The 26,149-nt window shown below is 48.0% G+C and overlaps 7 protein-coding genes across 7 annotated transcripts; 6 read left to right on the plus strand and 1 right to left on the minus strand.

Annotated features, from left to right (window-relative positions):
* Window positions 1-14: 14 nt before the first annotated feature.
* I303_104672 (uncharacterized protein) lies at window positions 15-2,046 on the plus strand (the record flags this gene model as incomplete). Its single annotated transcript, XM_018407651.1, has 9 exons — window positions 15-28; window positions 89-182; window positions 281-387; window positions 514-646; window positions 718-917; window positions 1,022-1,136; window positions 1,257-1,358; window positions 1,427-1,855; window positions 1,951-2,046. The coding sequence occupies 9 exons, from the start codon at window positions 15-17 to the stop codon at window positions 2,044-2,046; spliced, it is 1,290 nt and encodes a 429-aa protein (XP_018262862.1).
* A 769-nt stretch (window positions 2,047-2,815) lies between these two features.
* On the plus strand, window positions 2,816-8,611 carry I303_104673 (uncharacterized protein; the record flags this gene model as incomplete). The annotated part of the gene is made up of 24 exons (XM_018407650.1): window positions 2,816-2,968; window positions 3,025-3,243; window positions 3,347-3,459; window positions 3,529-3,598; window positions 3,672-3,817; window positions 3,871-3,968; window positions 4,021-4,103; window positions 4,154-4,348; window positions 4,398-4,809; window positions 4,868-4,961; window positions 5,021-5,336; window positions 5,389-5,607; window positions 5,663-5,827; window positions 5,881-6,222; window positions 6,278-6,467; window positions 6,521-6,633; window positions 6,686-6,859; window positions 6,910-7,146; window positions 7,201-7,479; window positions 7,536-7,652; window positions 7,708-7,919; window positions 7,977-8,086; window positions 8,141-8,411; window positions 8,482-8,611. The coding sequence occupies 24 exons, from the start codon at window positions 2,816-2,818 to the stop codon at window positions 8,609-8,611; spliced, it is 4,458 nt and encodes a 1,485-aa protein (XP_018262861.1).
* A 508-nt stretch (window positions 8,612-9,119) lies between these two features.
* I303_104674 (uncharacterized protein) lies at window positions 9,120-12,739 on the plus strand (the record flags this gene model as incomplete). Its single annotated transcript, XM_065969003.1, has 10 exons — window positions 9,120-10,469; window positions 10,529-10,668; window positions 10,732-10,852; window positions 10,911-11,081; window positions 11,134-11,196; window positions 11,262-11,435; window positions 11,491-11,692; window positions 11,753-12,094; window positions 12,164-12,285; window positions 12,356-12,739. The coding sequence occupies 10 exons, from the start codon at window positions 9,120-9,122 to the stop codon at window positions 12,737-12,739; spliced, it is 3,069 nt and encodes a 1,022-aa protein (XP_065825075.1).
* Window positions 12,740-14,029: 1,290 nt separating this feature from the next.
* Window positions 14,030-19,241, plus strand: I303_104675 (uncharacterized protein; the record flags this gene model as incomplete). Its single annotated transcript, XM_018407648.1, has 6 exons — window positions 14,030-14,366; window positions 14,457-15,202; window positions 15,268-16,032; window positions 16,086-17,957; window positions 18,020-18,891; window positions 19,025-19,241. 6 exons carry the CDS (start codon window positions 14,030-14,032, stop codon window positions 19,239-19,241), a joined length of 4,809 nt encoding a protein of 1,602 aa, XP_018262859.1.
* Window positions 19,242-20,187: 946 nt separating this feature from the next.
* Window positions 20,188-21,926, plus strand: I303_104676 (uncharacterized protein; the record flags this gene model as incomplete). Its single annotated transcript, XM_018407647.1, has 3 exons — window positions 20,188-20,315; window positions 20,506-21,224; window positions 21,367-21,926. 3 exons carry the CDS (start codon window positions 20,188-20,190, stop codon window positions 21,924-21,926), a joined length of 1,407 nt encoding a protein of 468 aa, XP_018262858.1.
* Window positions 21,927-22,042: 116 nt separating this feature from the next.
* I303_104677 (uncharacterized protein) lies at window positions 22,043-23,624 on the minus strand (the record flags this gene model as incomplete). Its single annotated transcript, XM_018407646.1, has 7 exons — window positions 22,043-22,334; window positions 22,456-22,615; window positions 22,785-22,894; window positions 23,000-23,115; window positions 23,215-23,286; window positions 23,350-23,384; window positions 23,489-23,624. 7 exons carry the CDS (start codon window positions 23,622-23,624, stop codon window positions 22,043-22,045), a joined length of 921 nt encoding a protein of 306 aa, XP_018262857.1.
* Window positions 23,625-24,259: 635 nt separating this feature from the next.
* Window positions 24,260-25,795, plus strand: I303_104678 (uncharacterized protein; the record flags this gene model as incomplete). Its single annotated transcript, XM_018407645.1, has 2 exons — window positions 24,260-24,444; window positions 24,607-25,795. The coding sequence occupies 2 exons, from the start codon at window positions 24,260-24,262 to the stop codon at window positions 25,793-25,795; spliced, it is 1,374 nt and encodes a 457-aa protein (XP_018262856.1).
* Between the last annotated feature and the right edge of the window lie 354 nt (window positions 25,796-26,149).

Raw genomic sequence — 26,149 nt, forward strand, 5'->3', positions numbered from 1 at the left:
AGAGAACAAACACCATGTCCTGGTTCTCGTGAGTCCGTACACGCTCTTTGCTACGACGTTGCTCAACTAACGATGAGTGTCGCTTTAGACAATCATCGAACTCTTCTAAGGATGTACCGAATTTCTACCCTGTCACCTCTTACTTGAGCGGATTCGGAGAACTTTCTTCGGCAGATACAGCAGTAAGCATTGTCTTCGCACCTTTGCTTGGCTCCCTCCTCACCTAAATAGAAGACGCGAGCTTGTGAATCTACGCTGACCACTTCGTTGTTTGATGCAGTGGGCGAACACCTCGAACAAGGGATTCCAAACTGAAACTCAGATTTGGTACACCGTCTTAGAAGATGGGACTTGGGTGATGGTCCAGCTTATCTGGTCCTATGTCGGGTGGGTAGCAGAGATCTATCATCCTCACCAAAGCGCTTCATTTGACTTTCATCAGCCTGAGAATGCAGTATCAGTCCGGTGGCAAAGGGACCAAACAAGCTAACTTTCGTTCCATGGCGTTTACAGAATATTCCTGGTACCTGCTACAACCCAGATGACGTTCAAGGTGTACAACCCCAACACCAAGCAATCAACTTGGAGGTCGATCAATGCTAGTGGAGCTAAATTCGATAAACAAAACTTGAAAACTGATCAATTTGTAGGTCATGTGCAACGTAATTGGTTATCAAACATAACGGCTCACATCAGCTTATACTGGATGTGTGACAGGAAATCAGACACACCGGTTCGCCCAAAACGGAAGAATCATACCATATCACAGCGAACCTTGATAAGGGCGTCACATTAGACTTGACTTTCACGAGACCCGCAAATGCGCCCGGATTCAAATTTGGTCAAGGTGCCCAAGGTGGAATCTCGACTTTCGGAAAGGATAGAGATGAGTCCAAAAGAGATGGATTCGTTGTACAGTCAGTCATTAGATCTCTTCACTGAACTCGAAACACATTATTGGCCAGGAAGCGATACATCAGGGATCATGTATGCTGATGGGCATTTTGATCTTACATTATAGCCGATTCCACCCTCTTGCTCAGTCTTCCGGTACAATCAAGATCGATGAGAAACCACTAGACGCAAGAGGTGAGGGGATGTTCGTACATGCCATTCAGGGTATGCGACCGAATTTGGTGAGTCCATTTGCGGATTCACTCATTTAAGCTTGCGCTGTCCCATTTCTGCATATACTCCGTGCTCCAGGCGAACCAGAAATGCTGACACCAAAGGCTCTGAATCCCTACTTGTCCTAGGTCGCATCAAGATGGAACTTTGCCTTCTTCACCACTTCACCAGGAGCCGAAGATCCTAAGCTAGGCTCTGTACGAGCAGTCCAGATGGAGTTCGAGACTACCGTAAGTCCCTTCTTGTCGAAGATCCGGGAACAGTGCATTCACTGAAAGTTCTCTACGCTGGCTATCAGGACGACTACGGACCCAAAGGCGCCAAATCAGGTCGAACCAAAGTCAACATCGGAGCTGTCTATTCTACCAAAGCATCTGAGAACTCAGTATTGACCGTGACCGGTCAAACGCATTCGCCAGCTTCGTCACCGGATGCATATCCAGCAAGTCTTACAGGCTCGATATCCTCTGCGACCCACAAACAAGCTATCAAGGACAAAGAGACCGGGTATGCTGTCCCTTCGTCAATCGAGTTCCAATGGTCAGCTCCCAAAGAAGGGTCCGGCTCGGAGAAGTCGATTGTCACAGCTAAAGTAACGCAAGACGTCGCTGGAGCTATAGTGGGAGAAGGCGGGTTGATTGAGAAAGTAGATGTGTTAGCGGAGATCCCGTACGTGATTAGAAAGGGTTTGGCGGCTGTCACGGGAACCAAACCGTACATTTACCAAGTGAGTCGTCTTTGAGGATTGAGGAGGAATAAGACGCGAGAACATCTGGAAGGGAGAAAGAGCATCGCTAACAACATACGTGATTGGCTGTGTAGTACCATAACCCGGCGACGTTCAACGTAGAGGTGGACGGAGAGACAACTGCAGTCAAGGGATACTTGTTCAACGAGGCTTCTTTCGTCTCAGAGTAGATGTAGAATGAGATTTATTGGATACTAGGCCATGATATTATTCACTTGATTTTCCTGTTCCTCTCGATAAACTATATATCAGTACATCCTAATTACGTTTCCCTAATAAATCAATAATAGCAATAGCAATAGCAATAGCAATAGCAATAGCAATAGCAATAGCAATAGCAATAGCAATAGCAATAGCAATAGCAATAGCAATAGCAATAGCAATAGCAATAGCAATAGCAATAGCAATAGCAATACAATGTATCTCTTTTTGATCTTGACCTGGCCTTTCAGATAACAGCGGATTGGTATGTATGGTGTACTTGTGCCGGTCAGCAAAGACAGATTCACAATGCATTCATCTCTGAGGTCGGGAAACGTCTTGGCGTGCAAGTGGTAGCAAATGATAAATGGGTGGGTGAAATATTGCAGAACGGCGAGCATGTAAACAAAGTCAGTTGAGTTACGCATTGACGCGTCTGATCGACCAGAGAGAAAGCAATAACTGAAATCACATTTCCATCTCATCTACTTTTCCTTGACTATTAAGCTGATGAGATGGTAGATGCCATCAGCTAGACTTTTCCTATCGCCTTTCTCTTCTTCTTCCACACGTCTGTCTACACCACACTTACAGTCTTTCAGAGTATTCGGCCCTCGACCACCGGCACCCGTCTTTTCATATTCACAATCATCGACCTCCTTGATCACCTCTTTCCGGACAATCGCAAGGCACGCTCACAATCACAATCACACTCACACTCACGACAGAACAGCGACCATGTCCGATAGTGAATCCGACGGCTTCGTCGTCGCTGATAGCGGCAGTGAATCTGATGGCTACGTAGCTCAACCTGCCAAAACCAATGCCAAAAAAGCAGCTGTGGAGAAGAAAGCACCAGCGAAGAAGGCAGCTGCTCCCAAAGCACCCAAAGTAGGTCCACCGCTAATCATTCACCTGTCTCGAACATGCTGACGAGAGATCTGCAGGCACCGGCTGCGAAGAAGGCCACGACAGCGAAGAAAACACCTCTAGCAAGCAAGAATCTACCGAATGATTCAATCTCTGAGGTCGAGTCGGATTTCGTAGACTCGCCAGCCAAGCCTAAAAAAGCGAAAGTCGCAGATGATGATGAGGATGATTTTGGAGCTGGACCAAGTAATGCTGCGCCGGCGAAGAATAAGAGTGCGAGCGAGGTATACCAGAAAGTACGTCTGCTCAAATCAAATTCATCTTTTTGGTATGTGCAAACAAATGAAATAAGGGAAAGGGAACGACTACGACAACGACACGAGCTGATGAGCATTACAGCTGTCGCAACGGGAACATGTACTTAAACGTCCTGATACATATATTGGTTCTGTGGAAGCTATCTCTCAGAAGATGTGGGTCTTTGACGAAGAAACCAAGGGAATGATCTACAGGTAAATCATCTTGTATTTTTCGCTGGATTAGGAGGCATTTTCGCTGACGAGAGAAATGCGATGCGGCAGAGACATAACATTCGTTCCTGGTTTCCTGAAGATCTTCGATGAGATCTTAGTGAATGCAGCGGATAATAAGGTCAGTATTGCGGGGTGAAAATTATGCCTCGTCTGTCTGCATCGGCTGACATATCCAAACTACGATTCTATAGATCAATGACGCTTCGATGGACTCGATCAAAGTGACGATTGATCGGGAGAAGAGTACCATATCCGTATACAACAATGGAAAGGGTATACCGGTAGAAATGCACAAGAAGGAAGGAGTGATGATTCCGGAACTCATCTTCGGTCATCTGTCAGTATATTTTTCGCTGTTCGAGGTTCACTGCTGATGAGCTTGAACTGCAGACTAGCGGGAAGTAATTTCGATGATGACCAGAAGAAATTGACTGGAGGTCGTAACGGTTATGGTGCCAAATTAGCCAACATCTATTCCAACGAATTTAGTGAGCTGGCAGCAGTATCGTAGCTCTCGACGTAGATTGACATGAGCTGTAGTTGTGGAAACCGCCGATAAGGTCAACGGAAAGAAGTACAAGCAGGTCTTCTCAAATAACATGGACAAGAAGGGTGCACCAAAGGTGAGCGTTTTGACCAACGTATGGAATGCATGCTCATTCTCCTTTTGCAGATCACCGAGAACAAGAAAGGCGAGGAATGGACCAGGATCACGTTCGCACCTGATCTGCCGCGATTTGGTATGACAGGGATTGATGATGACACAAATGCGCTCTTGATGAAACGAGTATACGATATGGCCGGTACAGTCAAGGATATCAAGGTGTTCTTGAACGACGAACGACTCAAGATCAAGGGATTCAAACAGGTTAGTGGGTCGTTCGTTGAAGCGTTCTGGAAGCTGACGTCGCGTATAGTACGTCGAAATGTATGTCAACTCCGCAAGTGCAGCTACATCAGCCGAGGGTATGACCATGGCCAAACCACCTCTTGTATACGAGGTAGCGGGCAAGCGATGGGAGATTGCATTCACCCTTTCTGATGGAGAAATGAAGCAAGTGTCCTTTGCAAATTCCATCGCCACAACCAAAGGTGGTACCCATGTCGACATGGTGGCGACACAGCTAGCGAACAAACTACTAGAGCAGATCAAGAAGAAGAACAAGGCAGCTCCTGTCAAGCCGTTCCAGGTCAAGAACCATATGTGGATCTTCGTCAACGCTCTTATCGAAAATCCTACTTTTGATTCGCAAACCAAGGAAAACCTGACATTGAAATCCAGTGCTTTCGGAAGTAAATGTGATCTTTCGGAAGATTTTATCAAGAAGGGTAAGTGGAACTCAAAGTGGTTGATCCATGAGACTGACTCTTGCAAATCCTATGGTAGTCACCAAGACCGGTATCATTGATAATGTTTTGAGCTGGGCTAAGTTCAAGCAGGATCAGATCATGAAGAAGTCCGATGGTGCCAAGCGAAGTCGGTAGGTTGGCTTTGCTTATGGGGTACTCAATTCACGTTATTGATCTACAACTTCTTCAGAGTCGGCGGTATCGTCAACCTCGAGGATGCGAATCAAGCTGGGGGAAGGAACTCGAAAGCCTGCACCTTGATTTTGACCGAAGGTCTTTCTGCCAAAGCTTTGGCGGTTTCGGGACTAAGTGTCATCGGTCGTGATACCTATGGTGTCTTCCCCTTACGTGGTAAACTCCTCAACGTGCGAGAAGCTGGGCACGAGCAGATCGTCAAGAATGCGGAATTGAACCACTTGAGGCAGATTTTAGGTCTCAAACATAAACAAGATTATACTACCACCGACAGTCTACGTTATGGACATCTGATGATTATGACCGATCAGGTGAGTGCACATCGTATACTTGACTGAGGACACAGGCTGATGCAATATATAGGATCATGATGGTTCTCATATCAAAGGTCTTCTTATCAATTTCTTCGATCACGCGTACCCTTCGCTATTGCGAATCCCTAATTTCCTTCTCGAATTTATCACACCTATCGTCAAAGTATGGAAGGGCAAGCAAGAGCACACATTCTATACTATGCCTCAATACGAGGAATGGAAAGCCGAGAACAACGATGGGCGAGGGTGGGAATCCAAGTATTACAAAGTCAGTCCGGTGTCCGTAACAGCATCGTGAACGCTATACTGAATCTCTGTCGTAGGGTCTAGGAACAAGTAAGGCGGAGGATGCCCAGAAGTATTTCGCCGATCTCGATCGACATCGACTTGCTTTCGACACGCTGAAGACAGAAGACAGGGGTTTGATCGATATGGCGTTCAGCAAGAAGAAGGCCGACGATCGTAAGGAGTGGTTGAGGCAATTCAAGGTGCGTTCTGACGGTAGACTGCTTGAGCGATTGTACTGAGTTTTGTGCTACAGCCTGGAACTTTCCTTGACCACGATACCGACGTTATTCCCATATCGGATTTCGTAAACAAGGAGCTCATCCTTTTCTCCATGGCCGATAATTTGCGATCCATCCCATCAGTCGCAGACGGTCTCAAACCCGGTCAACGGAAAGTCATGTTCGCGACTTTCAAACGAAATCTGACCAAGGAAATCAAAGTGGCTCAGTTAGTCGGTTACGTATCGGAGAAAACGGCATATCACCACGGTGAAGCTTCTTTGGCATCAACGATTGTTGGCCTAGCTCAGACCTTTGTCGGAAGTAACAACATCAACTTGCTTGCTCCCAATGGTCAATTCGGTACACGTCTTTCAGTGAGTCCGTATGGCTGCAGTTGATCGGACTTCTCTGACAAATATGGCGCTCTAGGGTGGTAAAGATGCTGCCAGTCCTCGTTATATCTACACTGCCATACCGCGTATGACCCGAGCGATTTTCCATCCGGCCGACGAAGGGTTGCTCAGCTACCTCATCGAAGAAGGTATGGGCATCGAGCCAGACTACTACATGCCTACCGTTCCCCTGGTTTTGATAAATGGTGCAGATGGTATTGGAACTGGTGAGCTGTCTCTGACGGAATGGCACAGGATGGCCAATTGACGCGTCTGATAGGTTGGAGCACGTCTATCCCAAATTATAACCCAGTTCAGATTGTCGAGAACATCCGTCGAATGATGCGTGGCGAGGAACCTGAGAAGATGAACCCCTGGTTCCGAGGTTTCAAGGTGAGCACATTGTCGCTTTCAATCGGGAAAGAGGTCTGATCCGCTTCTTCAGGGCTCTATTGAGCGGATCGAGCAAGACAAGTATAAAGTCAGCGGTATTATTGAGAAGATTGACGAGAAGACTATCGAAATCACCGAGCTGCCAATCCGAAAATGGACTCAGGATTTCAAGGAGATGATTGAGGAGATGACCACTGGCACGGAGAAAGTGCCCTCGACCATCAAGGTGAGTGCGAGCGTTGTAGAGTGGAGGTCTTGCTGATCTGCTCCAAATAGGATTATGAGGAGCATCACACAGAGTCGACTGTACACTTCAAGTTGCACCTCAGCGAGGCGGCTATGAAAGCTGCGGAAGAAGAAGGCCTTGAAAAACGTTTCAAGATGAGCACGACCATCAGTACCGCTAATATGGTCTGTTTCGATCTCAATGGGAAGATCAGAAAGTACGCCAACGCGGAAGATATCCTGGCGGACTTCTTCGGCAAGCGATTAGAGTTCTATGGTCTCAGAAAGGTTGGTAGACTCGATCATGCCATCTGTTCTGCGTTGATGTCTCGGAATCTATAGCAATGGCTCGCCGATGAGCTAAATAAGCAATTCGAGAAGCTTTCCAATCAAGCTCGATTTGTGAACATGATCATAGCCAAGGAGTTGATCGTGAACAACAAGAAGAAATCGGTCATCGTTGACGAATTACGGGCATTGAAGTTCAGACCTTTCCCCAAAAAGGCTGTAGCCAAGGAGTCTGGCGAGACTGAGAACGCTCTCGAAGAAGAGGAAGAAGGTATGGCCAGTGATTATGATTACTTGCTTGGTATGGCTATCTGGAGTTTGACCGTAGAGAAGGTGCGTCTCTAATCCTCGAAGTTCAAAAGATCGATCTGACACGCGTGTCGCGACAGGTCAACAAACTTCTCGCTGAGCGCGATGCCAAGGAAGCGGAACTCATTGAGCTTCTCAAGCTATCCCCGCAGGACATCTGGAATACTGATCTCGATAAATTCCTTGTGGAATGGCAGGTAAGGGATCGTCCTCAATGCGATTTTGCACTTCCATTGACCACCTGTATGACAGCTATGCTTGGACAACGACATCCTCGCCGCCAAGGGTCTCAAGCCCAAGACGAAGGGAGCTATCAAGGCCGCTGCCAAGAAGAAGAAGCGCGCGGCTGGAGAGGATACCGATGATGAAGAAGACGACTTTAAGCCCAAGGTGGCCGCTAAGCCTAGAGCAAAAGCTAAGCCCAAGGCTTCTCCTGTCAAGAAATCGCCCGTGAAACGTGACAGGTGAGTCTGATGCAATTCCAACATCACGAAGAATACCGCTCATGTTGCGCATCACAGCACGAATGTCTCAGATGAAGATATCAAGCCTCCAAGCAAGAAACTAGCTGCTTCGAAGCCCAAAGCCAAGATAGAGACCAAGATGGATCTTGACGAGTCGGACGATGATAGTGAGTCATCTCAGTGCCCCACAGAAGCGCAAAATACTGACTTCGTGAACTCAGTGTATACCATCTCAGCAGCAAAAGCGACACTATCGACCGGAGTGACGAAATCGAAACCAGATGTGGCCAGTATCATCGAAGACGATTCTGACGATACGCCCATCAAGCCTAAGCCGAAAGCGAAAGCTGCACCCAAGAAGAAAGCTGCGCCTGTCTCGGATGAATCTGATATGGATATACTACCCTCGAAACCAGCCACTAAGGCAAAGGCTAAAGCACCTACAAAGTCCAAGAAGGTTAAAGAGGAGAGTGAATCTGATTTTGATGATTCGTAAGTGACCATCTTGAAGTATATGACTAGGTCTACCCGTTACTGATCGGCACGAATGGATGCAATGCAGTATGGACATCGACGCCTTTGAGCCTTCCCCTGTAGCGCCTCGAAAGACCGCACCGAGGGCAGGACGAGGCGCGGCTAAAAAGGCTGCTTATGTCGATCTGTCGGATCTAGACGATGACGATGATGAGTAGAAAGAAAAAGTATATATACCCAGGACAGTGTCTGAAAGAGTATCATGACCATGTATTACGATGTGAATGTGTGTATAGCCTTATGTACGACCTCGATATCGAGGATGACCATGGATGTATATGTACTCGAGTACCATGGACCACAGACCATGGGCGGAGATTACCGAATATGACTCATGTGGGGCCTCTTGTTTGGACTAATGTTTTGGCTTTGGACAACTAAACTAAAGCACTGCACTCATCCTCACATCCTTCCGTTGGTCTTGTATCTTTGTACAACTAGCAAACCTCCCTTTCTCCCTTGGATCTTGTTCTCAATCGTCCCGGAGGAGAACGAGTTGTATTGTTCATCTACGATTATCGCTCTGGTGCTTCTGGTAACGCTCGGTGGGCTGATCACCTACTTCAGCTCATCCTCTCATTCCTCTTTCTCAATCCTCCATCCATTCAATTTGACTTCATCCCATCGTTCAGCGAACACGATATTGTCTGTCATCCACTGTACATGATGGCCGGATCTTCTTCGCCCCTTCCATCCCCTCCCAGCGGGGTGATGCGCTCAGCAAGTCTATCGGCACAGAAAGTATACTCTAGGCGAGCTGCGGTGATTCGAGATAAACGAAAGGCGGAAGCTTTAGCTGGGGATAGCGATGACGACACGGACGAAGATATCGATCTGAGCAGTGAGACGAGGGCCAGTACAAAGGGGAAGGAAAAGGGAAGAATAGCAGTTGAAGATGGATCACCAATCTCCAAGAGAACCAAGCAGGATTTGGGACCGAGGCGGATTAGGACTTCCCCGCGAAATATCTCGTCAGCTTCAGCATCAGTCAAAGCAACAGCAACAACAATGTTCTCGTCAGCTTCAAGATCACCGTCCCCTTCTCCTCCACCAATGAAACGCTCAAGTAGCTCTACTAGCTCAACTCGCGCCAATGCCCTATCAAGTGGAGTACCAATGCTGAGGTCCAGAAGAAATCAGATACAAGCCGAGAAGCAGAAGAATAAGCAGCAGCAGGAACAAGCTATAACACCTATCGTCGATATACATCCTCCATCCTCTTCTCCGCCTTCGCCTTTACCTTTACCGCCAGATGCCAGAGCACCGTCCACTCCCCCGCGCAAAACGAAAACTATATTCCTCTCTCGCTCTGGGGATAATACCCCGCACGCATCGCCTTCGTCTTACGAGAATTTGTTTTCGACCGTATCGCCAAGTAAGGAATATTTCGACGGTTTACCAGGCAAACAAGTCGGTGGTCTGCCTGTTTCACCTGGTCTTGGAAATGGCAATGGTAACGCCGAGGGGTCGAGAAGGCTGACTAGACCAGGAGGAATGAGAAGGATGTTAACTAAGACTCAAAGTATGGGTGCATTACCGGATACACCTTCGAAAGAAACGGATGCTGGGGCCGTTGAGGATGATAGTCCCAAAAACGCATTTGGAGGATCGATGCAAGCTATCATCTCACCTTCGCAATTACCCCTATCGCCAAACGCGCCTACGACACCGACGAAGCTACGATCACTCCTCAGAACGAAATCAATGCCGGAATCACCATCTAGATCATCGCCAAAGCAAGAATACACGACCAACCTTGATCACAACAGCAACAGTGCAGATCCTTCGGCTCACGGTGCTGGTGGATCAGGTGGACGCGCGAAACGAACGTACGGTGGGAAAAGGTCGATGTTGGCTGAAGTGTCGCAGGTGAATTTGGAATTGGCGAATTTGTCGAAAGCAGATATAGGGGATGAGGAGACTGAGACTGCCCCGGAAGTCAGCTATGCTGAGCTGCGGAAGAAGTATGAGACGGATAATGAGGAGACGCAAGATGGATCGGGCAACTTGATGGCCGTGAGTCTGAATAATGCATCAAGTCTTGGAGAAGTTCGCATGACTGATCCCGGCGATAGGAGCTGTTACTAGCTAGAGCACCTCAAGCGGTATCTGACATGCGGTCTAAAGGAGAGAACAGGAGGTTCATGGATGAATTGAGCTGCTTGATTGAGGGCATCGGTGATCCCAATATGGGCATATCATTCAAGAGGACCAGGTGGGTCACATCATATAATGCCTGGAAACATTGCCTGACATCAGTACTGATTTAGTGTTTTAGCGCTCTGGACATTCTCAGAAATATGCAAGATGAAACCTGGCTAGCTAAGCTAAAGATCTGCGGTCAAGTAGACAAAGTGTGGGATAGTCTGTTCCAAGCTAGAGGGGAAGAATCTGACATAGTGAGCCAAGCCTCCAATTGCCCTCTTTTCATAATTGGTTAGCTGAATCTGATGATAGGCGATGGAAACTATATGCATGCTCTTTCTGAACACAATACAGCAATCTGACTCTGGTCTCGATAACATTCTACAAAACGATCAAGATCAAATAATAGATATCCTGCTTAGGAATTTGAAGGTGACGAGCGGTCCATTAGACTCGGAAAAGAAGGGCAAAGTCAGCAACCTGGTGAGTCACAGTAATTGTGTTTTTTCAAAGTCCAAGCTGACGAGAGAGACAGGATAAGAAAATCCGAGGTGTCTTTAACGCTCTTCACCAAACGACAACCTCTACTGAAAATACTGTCAGTCAATGAAGGTTTCACGATGTGTCTGTGTCTGCGGGTAAGCTGATCTTCTACATGTACAGCCTAGTACTAGACTCTTAGCGTCCTCCACGCTGGACAGCATCTGCGAGTCGGAATCCGATGCAGATGAATACATCATTTTCGATAATCCCGCCATACTTGGAAAGGTGGTCGATAGCCTGAGAACCGAGATGAAAGCCCTAGGAGACAGATTTGATCTTTATGAGAAAGGCTTGGTGCGTAGGCTGCGATCTTGCCTGTGTACTTCGCACTGATTCAAGTCGACACCAGGATCTAATGCCGTCCAATGATCCGCCGGACTTTGACCATATATATCACCTACTCCACATCTCGTTCCTGCTCATCAGCCATTCTGATGAAAGTAAGGAACAATTAGAACAGCAACGGTCGGAAATAGCAAAGATTTTTGTGGATATTCTCATCGCAGCGAGTGTTCTAGTCTTGAATACTGAAGATGAGATCTCGCTGAATGGTAAGTCTTCGATATGGACATGCAAGAAGCCGAGACCATTGCTGAAATGTCGTAATTCAGTATCCCGATCAATCGGTCAAATCCTGCAATTGTTTATTGTACTGTCCAGCTCATCGCCTCAGTGGATCAAGGACGCATTCAGTATACGAGGCGCTTCAACAGCATTACTTCGAATAATCCTTCAGCGGACTCGCTTTATACCTCGCCAAGCACAGCTCACGTCGATGTCCTCGGAGGCGGAAGAAAGTCAACGAACGGAAGTAGACGCCGGAGTGTCAGAAGTAGAAATGGAACAACCTGATACCAAGCTCTTAGAACGAGATTTTCTCTGTACGATTATGGTCTTGCTAATTCAGTCTGTTCGCGGGAACGAGGAGATCGCGAGGATTCTCGCTACTACGCGTAAGTGTGTTGGCTGTTCATCCCAGATGTTGGATATGTGCAATGCAGAATAGCTGATGATGTGGGCAGGAATGAGATCCGGATGTACGGGAAAATTCGGCTGTCTGCGTAAATGCAATTGTCTAGATCAATATACGTTCACCGAGCACTTGGGAGAGATTTACAAGAAATATCATGAAGATGATGAGGATGTGAGTGACTCTAATCCGCTCGTTGTTCTTGTTCCTCTTTGTTACTGACTGTCTGGGATCCGGATGACAGATATTCGCGAAGGCTATTACGGGATATTTGGCTTTGATCATTATCAATCTAATCTCGTCTACCGCGTCTACCTCGTCTTTCCCGCACAACGCTCGAAAGGATATAAAAAAGGATGTGGAGGCGTTACCTGGTCAAACAGTGAAGAACAAGTTGGAGGGATTAAGAACATCGTTAAGGGGTTTGTTGTATGAAGTGCATCATAGTTTGAAGCAGATTTTAGGTAAATCGACAGAGGATAGAGGTGTGATCAAAAATCGAATTGAAGATAGAGACGGTGAAGAGGACGAAGATGAAGATGAAGATGGGAAAGAGGATGAGATGGAGATGGAAAGTATCAAGCGTGCTTTGGGGTTGTTGGATAGGATGATTAGCGACGCCATCTGAACTTTGGTATCTAATAAGTACATGAGAGGCGATCTATCGAATCTTAGGTGGATCAACAGAGGACAGAGGTGTGATTAACAACCGAAGTGAAAATAGAGACGGTGAAGAGGACGAAGATGAAGATGGACATGGGAAAGAGGATGAGATTGAAATGGAAAGTATTAAGCGTGCTTTGGGACTGTTGGTTAGAATGACTAGTGAAACTACCTAAAATGTGAGATCTGGAAATTGGACTGCGTGGAGAATGATCGATCTATCATACTGCATAACATCTTATATAGTTGTATATCTCATCATCGCAAGTGAGATCTAATTTTGTGTGTATGTATCTGCATTCGATGGTGGTGAGTTCCGGTAATGTTGAGCTGAATTGGACCGACAATAGAGACTGCATTTCTCCGCAAACTCCGCGTGTCATAGGTCAAGCTGTAAACTGCCGCCACCCGACTGCTGTATAACTGTATGGTGGGTTGTATGTCATCCTTCCACTTTGACTGTATTTGACCCTGAACACATTTTCACTCTCTCTCCCTTTATGGCTTTTCAATTCCATCTATCCTCTTGTACTCTCTATTCTCACCAAACGGACCTTTTATCATAAAGAGGTCTATTCTATCTATACTACTATCTATTCCTACATCCTTCATCCCTTGGAGGCCTGTAAGGTAGTGTCAGTGTCAGTGTCAATCGACAGCAACACCTCCCAAAAAAAGAAGGAAGACTTGAAGAACAGTCGTACTAGACTCAGTACCGGTACTCGTTCTCGTCATCCCATCACTTCTCAACCTAAAAAAAACGAGGATCAGCAACATCGAGACCAACAACCTTCTTTTGGATTGTTGTTCATCGACTTGACTTGATCAGATCAGCTGAAAGTGCTTCACTGCATCAGCCTCAGGAGTGGTCAGTATCTCTTTCCCTATACCTTACACTCTCCCAGCAACCTATTGTCATTTGCCTCAACTGACTTCTCACCGATCTCACTTCAGCTATACATATCGAGTAAACCTTGATATCAACCATTCACCCACCCCTCCTTCCTTCCTTTCTACTGGTATCTGATTCGAAAAGTCACCTATAATCGGCTTTTCATCATCAAAAGAAACGAAACGACACGAAAACGATCTTGTCATCAGTTCCAATCAACACTTATCAAAACTTATCGAATCACTCGATCTCATCTTCTACTCACTCACCCTTTTTAGGAATCTTTGAAAGCTAGTCCTTCCAAAGATTTACCCGAAAAGAACAAAGAGCATAGAGAATAGATCGCAAAATCATCCATCGTCAATGAGCAAACCTATCCCACAAAATCCAAGTTTAGCGGGCAAAGCCTCAGCGTCAGCGTCAGCTTCGACTTCGACCTCCTCAGCTTGGTCTCGTGGACCCCCAACAGCTGCAGCAACAGCATCCAATACTGTTAGTCCCGTCCCATCGAACCCAGCATCAGGAAGCAACACACCTTCGCAGGCCCAAACAGTCCCTTCCTTGCCAAATGGAGTAAACAACGGAAATGGTATTGGGAATGGAAACGGCAATGGACCAAACCCAGTGCCAATCGCCGGTAATGGTGGACACAGTAGGAAAAGCAGCATGTTGGTAGGAGGCGGTATGGATATCAAGAGAGGTATGTGATGTCTCACTCTTGTTCGACACATACAATGCTCGTGTGATCATTGTTGTCGTCATTTCTGATCGGATCCGGTGGTTTTTATAGGATCTATCGCTTTTGGCACTGTCGATCACCCTAATCCTATGCTTTCATCTTCCCCCGCTGCACCGTCGACGACCGGTGGACATCTGTCCGATGCTGTCAAGTCTTTCGGCTCGATCGATGCTGAAGCTTCCAACGATCCGAATGCTGTAAAGACCAAGAGAATGAGCTCGTTAGGTCCATCCGCATCTACCAGTCCCGTCGCGGGAGCTGCGCCACCCAAAAAGAACCTTGACTTGCATTCACTCTTCGCTGGAAAAGCCCATTCATCTCAACAATCAGTTCCATCTGCCATGTCTCCTCAACCTCATAACGCTTTGCCACCCAGTCACGATAGGAGGCAATCGATGGGCCAGGGACAAGGGCAAGGTCAATCAGGATTCCAACCAGGATCGAATGTGAATGGTCTACCCAATTCCCCTTACACCGGTACTCCCCACCTTCGTCCACCTGTAACTGGTCTGCCAAACCAACATCAACAACGATCTCCTGTTCTCAACCAAGCCATGCCTCCAAATCAATATAACCCTTCTGCCCCTACGCACGTTCAACAAGGTTTCAGACCACCTCAACAAGGCGGCATGCCTCCCCAGCAACAACCTCCTGTTAGACCGAATGGTGTAGGACCGCAAGGTATTCCGCGACCGGGGATGATGATGGGTCCAGGCGGTATGGGAGCATACGGTATGCACCCTGGTCCACAAGGTCCAGGTTACCCGATGATGCAATACCCGCAGCAGGGTTACTACGTGAGTACTTCGCCTTGTCCCGCGATTTTAAGATTGTCCGATGGACTGATGAACATCTCCTACAGCAACAGCAAGGATACAATCCATACGAGCAGCAACAATATAGTCAGCAATGGGCTCCTCAGCAGCATCCTCAGAACCAGCAATATAACAGTGTCGGATACAACCCGGCACAACAACAAGCTGGTCCTATGTCCCCTCGAGCTGCTCAAGGCCAGCTGCCGCCATCTCAGTCTCCCATGCCCCCATCCGCTACTCTTCCAAGTAGCGGTGGTGCAAGCCCAGCACCTACACCTCCCACTAGACCTCCATCTCTTATGAGTGGTCACCAGCCTACACCTTCCAATGCTTCTGCCGCCTCCATACCGGTCACTCCACAACGACCTATGCCTCCCACTTTCTCTCCAACAGGTGCTCAAAGTCCCGCAGTTTCAGGTTTCCCTCCTCACTTATCCGGTTCCGCACCTACCTTCACCCCTAGGCGGACCGCCGCTATCAAGATTTCTCGACCGGATGGCTCAGCCGTCGACTTCAAAGCGATACAAGAAGCTTCCAAGGCCAAGACATCCCCCGTACCATCGAGCGCCGGAACACCTGAGATCCCCGCCGCTGCTGAAGCTCCCCAACCTGAAGCTCCCAAAAAGAAACCTGCTTTGCCAGTCATCGTCAGAATCGAGTCTGAGGACCAGAAGAAGGCTCGTCTAGCGGAAGAGGCTGAGAAGGAGAAGCGAAGACTCTTGGAGGAGCAGGAAGAGAAGGAGAGGCAGGAACGAAAGGAGAAGAAGGCGAAGGAGGAGGAAGAGCGAAGGATCAAAGAGGCCGCAGAGAAGGTGAGTACTGATAGATCGACATCCTGAGCATAATTGACCAGACGATCTTGCAGGCTGAGAAAGAGAAGTTGGAAGCTGAGAACAAGGAGAAAGCCGAAGCCGAAGCTGAGAAGAAGAAGCTCGAAGAAGCATTTGCGGCTGAGCAGGCTGCGGCACAGAAGGCCGCTGCTGAGAAGGAGGCCAATGCCAAAGCGCTCCGAGAACACACCGAAAAGGCTGAACAAGAGAAGGCCGCTGCTCACGCAGCTGCTCAGGAAGCTAGAGATAAGGCCGATGAACAACGTCGAGCTCTTGTCACACCTGTTGCATCCGTCCCATCTTCTCCTCTCGCTTCTCCCGCTCTCGGTGCTGGTCTCCCCGCCAAACCGGTTGCCGCCATCAACGGTGCTACTCCAGCAGCCGCCCGAAGACCGCCGCCGTCCGCACTTGATCTCAAACCATCCAGCCCGTCTATCGGTGGTGATGAATCACCAAGTGCATCTCAATCAGCCTTGAACACTGCCAAACCTATCGACGATCTCAGTTCGATCATCTACCCCGGTGCAATGAAGTCGCCTCAACACCAATTGAACGTTGGTGCCGAACCCGGAAAGTTCAGATACGATCGAGACTTCCTGATGCAATTCATGGGTGTGTGCCGAGAGAAGCCTGAAAGCTTACCTCCTCTCGAAGAAATTGGTCTCGAGGCAGATGCTTCCAGCGGTTTCGGTAACCGTGGACCCCGAGGTGGACGAAGCTCGATGGGTCCCCAGAGTCGAAATGCCAGCGGTCCACCCACAGGACTCGGTATTGGCGGTATCAACCGACCAGCGTTCCCCGGTCAAGGCATGGGTTCTTTCGGTATGGGTCAATTCGGTTCTGGTTCTGGCTCTCTCCGAGGTACGACGAGTGAACAACGATATCAAGCCACTCTTCGAGCTGGATCAATGGGCCGATCACCATCTCAAGGTGGTCCCGGTGGTCTTCCCGGTATGTCCGGACTTCCATCCATGGGTCCATCGACATCTCGATCAGGTGCTCAACGAGGTTCTCAACGTGGTACGAAACGAGCCCCTCAAGCAAGTCTTTCGCAAGAACCTGCTGCGCCTCCCTTACAAATTTCCGGTAACGCTTGGACCAGGACTCGACTGGGTGGCGATGACGAAGGATCTCCTGCATTCATCGAACGAAAAGTCAAATCACTGCTCAACAAGCTTACACAAGAGAAGTTCGATGGTATTTCTAAGCAGATTCTCGAATGGGCCAACAAATCTCAGAATGAGACTAATGGTATGACTCTAAAATTGGTCATCAAGCTTATCTTTGAGAAAGCCACCGACGAAGCCCATTGGTCTGCCATGTATGCCAAATTGTGTAGACTATTGATGGTGGAATTGGATCCTGCTGTTACCGAGGTGTTAGAAGGTAAACCAACTTCCGGTGGTACCTTATTCCGAAAATACCTGCTAGGTCGATGTCAAATGGATTTCGAAGCTGGTTGGAAGGCACGAGAAGATACCGCCGTGGCTGCCGCTGCCAAGTCTGAAGAGGATAAGGAGCGTCTAGCCAAGCAAAAGAAGGCTGAGGAAGAGCAAGAGAAGAAGGAAGGTGAACCGGAAACTGAGCCTGAGGCCGTCCTAATGTCCGACGAATACTATGCGGCCCAAAAGGCAAAGCGAAGAGGATTAGGTTTAGTACAACTCATCGGTGAATTGTATAAACTCGAGATGGTTTCCAAGGGTGTCATCAGGCAGTGTCTTATCAGATTATTGGGTAATGTCACGGACCCTGATGAAGAGGATATCGAATCGACCTGCAAATTGCTCACCACCATCGGTGAGGCTTACGACAAGGCTGCTCCTGATAACATGCACACTGTGTTCGAGAGGTTACAGCAAGTCGTCAACAGCGAGTCTATCTCGTCGCGAATAAAATTCATGATCATGGTGAGTAACGTGTAGTCGAATCAACGTGAGGATGACTGCTGACTAAATGATGTGTGCGCCAGGATATAATGGATCTGAGAAAGGCCAAATGGAGATCGAGAAACAAGCAAGCTGGAGTAATGACGATTGCCGAAATCCATCAACAAGCTGCCGAAGAGAAGGCTGCTGCCGCTGCTCAAGCTTCGCAAGGATCGATATCCCGAGGTGGATCTCGAGCGGGTAGATCTCGAGATGGGCCTCAACCCGGAGAGTGGCAATCGGTATCTGCCAATCCTCGAGCAGGACTTGGCCGACCAGCCGATTTCTCCAACATTGGCCGAAACATCTCTTCTACTGGTATGCCATCTGCACCTACTTTCGGACCTTCCAGTGTTTTCGCTCGGAAGGGCAAAGCTGGTGCCGCCGGATCAGTCACTCCTCCCTTATCTCGACAACCTTCTTCCGCCAACATGTTCTCCGCTCTCAACGATGCTGGTGAAGCTCCAGCCGACGCTCGACGGGCAAGTGCCGATGCTTCTGCTGAAGCTGCTCCTCAACGACGGAAATTGCAATTAGCGCCTCGAACAAAACCATTGCCTGGTGACGGCGAAGCAGGCGAAGGTGAAGGTGAAGAGGAAGAAGAGGAGGAGGAAGAGGAAGAAGAAACCCCTGCCGAAGAGGCTCCTAAAGAATTGACGGAACAAGGAGCTAAGCTGAAGATAGCGTCTGACGTCAAGGAACTTTGGGGAGAGAAAGATCAAGGCGGTTCAAGAGATCCAGAAGACATATCGGAATATTTCAAGGGCTTACCGGAGTCAAGAAGACACTTGCTCGCTGAGCGCCTGCTTGAGGATGTCTTCAGAATTGCCAAGGAGAAAGATGCCAAGGTCGTTGCGAGAGGTTGGAAGGTCGCTTTGGAAGCTGGAAATGTCAAGAGCGAAGTTTTGCGGACTGCGTGAGTTTGCATACTGATCCATTTTTATTCCAATCTTGCATTTGCATTAGCATTCAAATCTGCATTCGCATTTGCACTGGTATCTGAATATGTGAGCTGACCTGAGTGTGGATCTTTTGCATGGCTTGTACAGTCTCGAAAGTCGAATGCCATCTCTAGACGACGATTCGTTGGATTTCCCATCGGCATACAAGGCGATCGCATTCCTCATCCGACCATTATCGCTATCTGAGGAAGAAGTCGGTGCATTGGCAGACAAGATTGACGTGTTTGGGGAACCTAAGATAACGCCAAAGCAGAAATTCGAGAAAGCTGTATCGCAGGTCGCTGAGGAAGAAGCATCTGCCTAGACCTTGCGCGTTTCTGCGTTCAACAGTATTACATCCCATTGCATCGCATAGACACAGGCACGCTTCATCACCTTCGCATAGCATAGAACTTATCGCCCCACCCGGACTCGGATGGTCATAGATTCATTCATAAGACCTCAAACCTCTCCTCGAGATTTGACACTTCAATTCTTTGTCCTTCAAAGACATCTTGCCGGTCTTTTATACGATTTCATCTCTGTCCCATTTTCATCTCGATTCGTCTCTTATCAAAGCATATGGTCTTGGATCTTTTTCCTGTCGTTATTTCTCAGTATTTCCCATAATTGGTTCCATGTTTCTCCTCAACTTACATACCCTACATTTACTTCTTTCTTATTTCTCATTTTATCGCGCCCATAGATTACTTTAATCTGGTCTGAGTTGATATTGAGTTATCATACTCACGTATTTGTGCATGTTATCGTTCTCCTTCATACTATTCTATATTATCCTCATTTCACTTTATTACCACATTTCCACATCGTCACATATTCACAGGCATGGCCATAGGTCCTGGGGAGGATCGATGGTTCGCTTGTCGTTGTTGATGTAGATGTTGGGGCTTATGTTGGTGTTGGTGAGTGGGAAGGAATCTGGGTATGTATGTAGGTACGAAGAGGATGCATTTCTTGATACGCACTGAAGATCGCTTGTAGCTGAAGTCCAATAAGATCACATTAAGCTCTGCATGTGAGCTTGTCTCTGCATCTTTTCTTCAATCGGGATGCAATGGTGTAAATTGTTCCTTGGGTTTTTACTTTGAATGCAAAGTGGAGGTTGAGCGAACGATGTCGAGAGACTTTACAAAATATAGCCGAATAACTCTGTTCTGGTAGTTGATACCTGCCCGTTTTTCTGTACAATGCTCAGCTGCACAATCGAGTCTTACTGCTGTTACTGCTGTTGAGAGTTGAGAAACTCCAAGATGAGCACGAGTACGAGCTCAAGCACGGCGAATCTGACTCCAGAAGAAGCTCAAGCTTTATGGACCGCCGGAGGTTTCTTGGTCTTCACTGGGTTGGGGCAGGGTAGTGAATTTGGGATTGATGGAAGGTGAGTGAGTCCATCTAACTATCTATCTGTTCATGGAATGATGCAATAATGGAAAGAATTGAGCCATCCCGCCTCAATTCTCCTCATTCCACTGCACACTGAATCTGATCCATCAATTCAGCCAGACCTCCTTCGACTGTTGAGCTGAATTGCATCGCAATTACAGTGCTAATACTTAGCTACTATACAGCTATAATGTAATCCGGAAATTCAGCGGGGTGAAATTCGTTCCACCCGGTCTACATCTGATCACTTGGTCCCCTTCCTCCTCTTCTTCCTCTTCCTCCTCTTCTTCCTCTTCCTCCTCTTCTTCCTCTTCCTCCTCTGCCTCTGCCTCTGCGTCTTTGTCTGCGGACAACGCTGAAGTGGGAGTAGGTCCAAGTGGGAATGGGAGTGGGAACTCGATTCGACAAGGATATATCCGATATTTCTCGCCCAAAGAACGAGTTATTTTAATGTACGATCCTCAAGCGGAGACCACTCAGGTAGTGGATGAGGCGATTAGTGATGAGAGGCTGAAAGGGCTGGATGGGGAGATGGCTTCGTACCCTTTCGACAAGCTGGACGAGTGGAAGAGCCTAACGAGTCTCATAAACGATGCGGACGTTTCTCAAGTCTTTGGTGGTGGAGATGGGCGGGTTGTGGATGGTTTGACCGGTATCCAAGGGGAAGAAGAAGATTCGATTGAGTACAAGAAGAGCAAGTCTACGGATCCTCAAATTGCCATCGACGAAGAAGAAGGGGGAGAAGCAGAAGACAGAAGGGAGAAAGAGAAAGAGAAATTGAGATTCGCAAGATTCAACTTGAAGAAAAGCTGGAGAAAAGGCGCGGTCGGCGAAGAAGTTACCAGGTTCTCGAAAGATAAGAGCTGGCTTGTTAGTGATGTTATCAAGAACCAGTTGGGCGGTGGTGAGTACATTGATCCGAACATATCGAACATATACAATATACAATAGACAAGAAGTTGGGTGATAGCTTTATTGCACTCAGTATTCAGTCTTAAGTGTTTCGTGCTCAAAATGCTGACGTCCGTTGACCGTTCCTCTCTCAGAACCGATCAAATTGATCGCTCAATTGCAATTATCCTTCATCCTCCTTCTACACTTATCCTCGTACTCCGCTTTATTGGTCTACAAACGCCTCTTGACCCTCTTATGCCAATCACCTACCTTCTTATCAGATCCCACGTCTTACTTACCCTCCTCTTCTGGCAAGAACACATTCCAGCAAATCCGAGAAACGTACAAAGCATTAATCGATAGTCTGTCAAGCCAGATCGAAAATATACCGAATGGGACGTTTGATACTGAATTACCTGAGTTGGACGTATTTTACCTGGATCAAATAGAGGCACTGCGCCGCAATCTGAGCGGGGCAACTTGGTTGTCTACGGGGATCTCAGGATGGAATGATAAAGCTAGGAAGGAAATAGAAGAGTCATGGAGCAGATTGAGGGCAGTAGGGGAGAAATGGGGTTGGCAAATTGGGGAATTGACTAAGACTAAGTCACGCATTGGCCAAGGAGGATATGACGGTGAAGAAGAGGAGGAAGACGAGTCGGAAGAAGAGGAGGAAGAAGGTGAATACGCACCTGTAATTGTGGAGATATAACACATTTCTCGCATCGAAAAAATGAAATGAAATGACATGGCATGATCATAGTGCATATAACTAGATATTATGATCTATTAGATACACCGGGATCGAACTCAGAAATTAGCTAGTAGCTAGAGGAGTCCAGGAATAACAGCCTTCCTATCTTTCGGATACCCCTTCAATTTCTCCTGGTTCCACTGGTGACCCCTCAGAGCTCGGGGTAACATACATGCTACTTCAGCTAAGACGAACATCCATGCGGGATGAAGGAGATACGGAGGCCACCATATCTTAGCTATGAGTTTCACCAGACTACCTCGCAGACCTGCATGTAAGCGCAGATGCGCTAGAGGAGGGAGAGGAACCAGTGAGTTGGAGACGGAAGGTGAAGTGGCTGCTAAAGCGTAGAAAGTCCATTCGATCCTATTTCACCTGATCATCAGCATCGAAATGACTGCACTACCCCTTCGCATACGTGAGATCATGAATGAGTCACCGTACTCGTACTCGTACTCATAATCGTCGGACTCGTGATTTCACTCACCATTCGCTAAAATAGTTGGGGAAGGAGACGAATTTGTATAACCCCCCTCTAGGGATCTTGTATCGACCAGCTTTGGGATCCTCATCCTCTGATAGACGAGACGTGACCAGCCTGTCTCCTGGCAGTCTCCGCAGGTCATTCAGGACTTCATCATGATACACTAGAAGTCGCACACATTTTCATCAGCTATCGTATCTGGCGGATTATGCAACCATAGGTCCTGTCCAATCGCTCATCGACATCGGCAGATTTGCAGAGCTTATAGACGGGACATGTTGACCAACACCAGAACGACTGAACAAGCGTTATTTGACAAGAATGACGCGTACCATTACCTAAGAAACCTATAGCCCAACCCGCTACACCTATCCAAAACTTCCAGCTGATCTCTGCTTCGGGTGGATAGAACGCTAATCCAGCAGCTACCAAGTACCCATTACTAAACCACACTTTCGGATCAGCTCTTGCGAGAGTTTGCTCTGCTTTATCTCGTTTTTTCAGAGTATTATAGGGTAAAGGGTGGACGCTGGTAGACGACGCTCACAACAAGTTAAACAGACCCATAGCTAGAGCAACAACGACGTGTAAGGGTGATCTCTTGGGCGAGAGGATGAGGGGGGAGACGATCGCTCGATGAGCATAATGAGCGAAATACAATCCCTGTGTGACAGATAGGCACGATCAGCTGCAGCTACAGCTAAAGCACTAGGCTAGCCAGGCACTTGCTTGTGCTTATATGACATAGCGTCGGTGACTCACTGCTAAGATCCTCGAGGGGTAGTTGAGGGGAGGATGCGGGTTGACCAAGAGGGTAGTAGCGAAAGTAATCGGCTAGATTCGATATGTCAGAACAAGTCGAAGTGAACCGGGAATGAGTGGATGAGTGGAACTCACAGATACCAGCTCGGCAGCTGCCCACGCTATGTTACCTGCGAACATTGCCAATTCAGCATATACCGCATCGATCACTGCGTGGTAATTGGCCCTTCATGGTCTATCATGCAAGATCCCTTCGCATATGCAGCTCACTCACCGTTAACATTCAGATTGGAAGTCTTGCTTGAGAATCGCCCAAACGGAGCATCGAGGTGCCATAAAGTGATCGGCGCATGCAGCGGGAAGATGTGAAAGGTCAGCAAGGTAGGAAAAAAGGACGTTGGGGGAATCATTCTGTTGGGTATTATCGCATGATGCTCGAGGTTGAAATGTCGGATACTAAATGTCAAATGCCAAAACCGCAGAAAGGTTAGAAAGTAGCGACGAACGCCTTATTCATGTCGATGAAGTCATACGCGACGATCGATCTTTCCTTTGTGGCGTGTTTTTTCTCGTTTTCAAATGGCAAACGCTGTGAACTGGTCTTGCTGTCGACAACGTTCATCTGCAGATCGCATACATCAGCGCCGTCTACGCAATCATCGTCCACAGTCGTTCGGAAAGCATTTTATGTCAGAGGTGCGAGAAGCAGGTCATAGACTGTGCATAGTGACATCCGTTGGCTCAACATCCTTTGTAGTGTACAGGACACATTCGTGACTACAGTTCCCTCCAGACTATTATAGCTGGATAACGAAGAACCCCGATCCTTGCATGCACGCTCCACTCGTGAGAAGACATCTGCACAATACAACGCGTCATCTCTGCCTTCGTACCTCCTTTGAGTGACGTGATCAATGCGAAGCTGTAGGAATCTGGCTCAGACCTCACTGGTCGATTGTAAGCTATAAAGAGGGTCTACGTTCCATATCGCCACTGTATTCCGGTCCGGCGATCTACAATACATGATTCTTTGACAAGATCGAGGATGTCTTCAGCTTCACAACAACGAAGTCCAAGGTTTGTGCCGCTTGGTGAATTCATCGATACCTTCAGCCTTGCGGGTAGCGACGCCGGGGAACCACGCACTGAACAGCAGAAGACCTTTCTTGCTCAGTATGGAGACCGATTATTAGGGTCGAAGACCGTATCCGACATTGCAGATAGTCACCAGTGAGTACTGTATCCGCCTGTTCGTCTTGCACACTTCCCAGTAATTTACGCCAGCTGTCGGATCTGATGCTGAACACTCGCTTGGTGATGAACTGGTCTATGGGCCCATCGTAGCCGGCTACGTGCATCCCACGTACAACACCTGACCATTCCCATTGATAGTCTAGGACCGGGCGCAAGCTTGACTATTCACTATGACGGCATACCCCAGAATCAGAGTGAAGACAGAAGCGCGGGCACAAGAAGAGAGCTGGAAATGTTCGGACCAGCCGCCAGTGCAGCATTCTCCAACGGTGACAGCAAGACGAATCTCACGCTGAGCGTCTTTCAGTCTCTGGATGGTACTGAAATCCCGAACATATCTATCGAAGATCTGCGAGCTCTTTTGAAATGCTGTACGGGACCCATGAAGAAGTATCCACCCTTCAAGGACGACTGGCAACAAGCTAGAGGGGATCTCGTGTCCGCTCATAAAGCTCAGTCGCAAGAGGGCAACAACGGTTTCCTTCTCTCTCTGACCGCGCATTCTTTGAAAGAACCTCCGCCTTTGTCGGAGTACATACCAGACCCTGCGTATTCCGAATGGAATGCTGCTCTTGATAGGTACCGGCACGCCGACCTGTCTCTCCGCGTACTAGGAACTTTAGAAGATCATCTAGAGGTAGTAAATGTGCCCACTGAGCATAGATCGACTATCACCCGCGGTGTCAATCAGCTAATCGAAGAGTGCGAGCATCCATGTACGCCAGGACACAAACACTTTTTAGATACTATACACCTTGATCCGCGCTTCGAAGCGTTCTTGACTGACCAATGCCTCTGGTCTGCCGCTCATGGCAGTCAACCGTCCGTCAATCAGAGCCATGGCCTCATGTCGGACTCGTTGTTCGCCGAATATAGCAGGGCTCGTAGCGGCTCTCATGCTCTCGCTATCCCGCGCGAAACTGTCCATCGTCCGAGCGAGTACTTCATCATGGGAGACCCTCTTATCCAGCCGGTTCTGCAGGCTGCGAGGTCTGAAGGAAGCAGTCAGGGGCCGGCTCGTGACCACCAATCTGAACTTGGTGTTTTCCGAAGGGAGATGGCTGAGATCGATGCCGGTAGAGGATCCGAAGTATTGGAACGATCAAGAAGTCGGACCGGGCATCAACAGACTATGGCGCAGACTCTTGAAGGGACGGACCCGGTACGCTTCGCTATGCTTCGTCTCGGTGGTATGGACCCGTCTATGAAGACGGCCCCGAGGGGAGTGATGAGGTCAAGATTACCTCCTCGAGCGCAGCAATCTTTTGATGATCGTTCAGAGGACGACTTGGCAGGTATATACCGTCGCATGGCCCAATTTACGTAGTAAGCTTCTCACGGAGCTTTATCCCTTGGATAAGACTTGTTTTAAGGTACTTTTCTTCGTTCTTCGGGAGTCTATCACAGCAGCTTCACAGCAGCTTGAAATGAAGACCCACCCGCTCACATGTATATTATACGATTACAGTACACACATTTTTGCTATAATCACTAGTGCGATGGTACAACATGTTAGCTCCGTCACTAATCCCTCAATCTGGCACGGTCCCCCGGAGCGCAGATGTTGGCGTGTATCGTTCCGCTGAATCGGATACTCGTCATCATACTCGCCGCATCGCAGCATCTAAAGGTGAGTCAGACACATAATTGCATTTGAAGGACGCATTGGTCCAGTTGTTTT

The sequence above is a fragment of the Kwoniella dejecticola genome, chromosome 5 (assembly GCF_000512565.2).
Source record: "Kwoniella dejecticola CBS 10117 chromosome 5, complete sequence".
NCBI classification, from domain to species: Eukaryota; Fungi; Basidiomycota; class Tremellomycetes; order Tremellales; family Cryptococcaceae; genus Kwoniella; species Kwoniella dejecticola.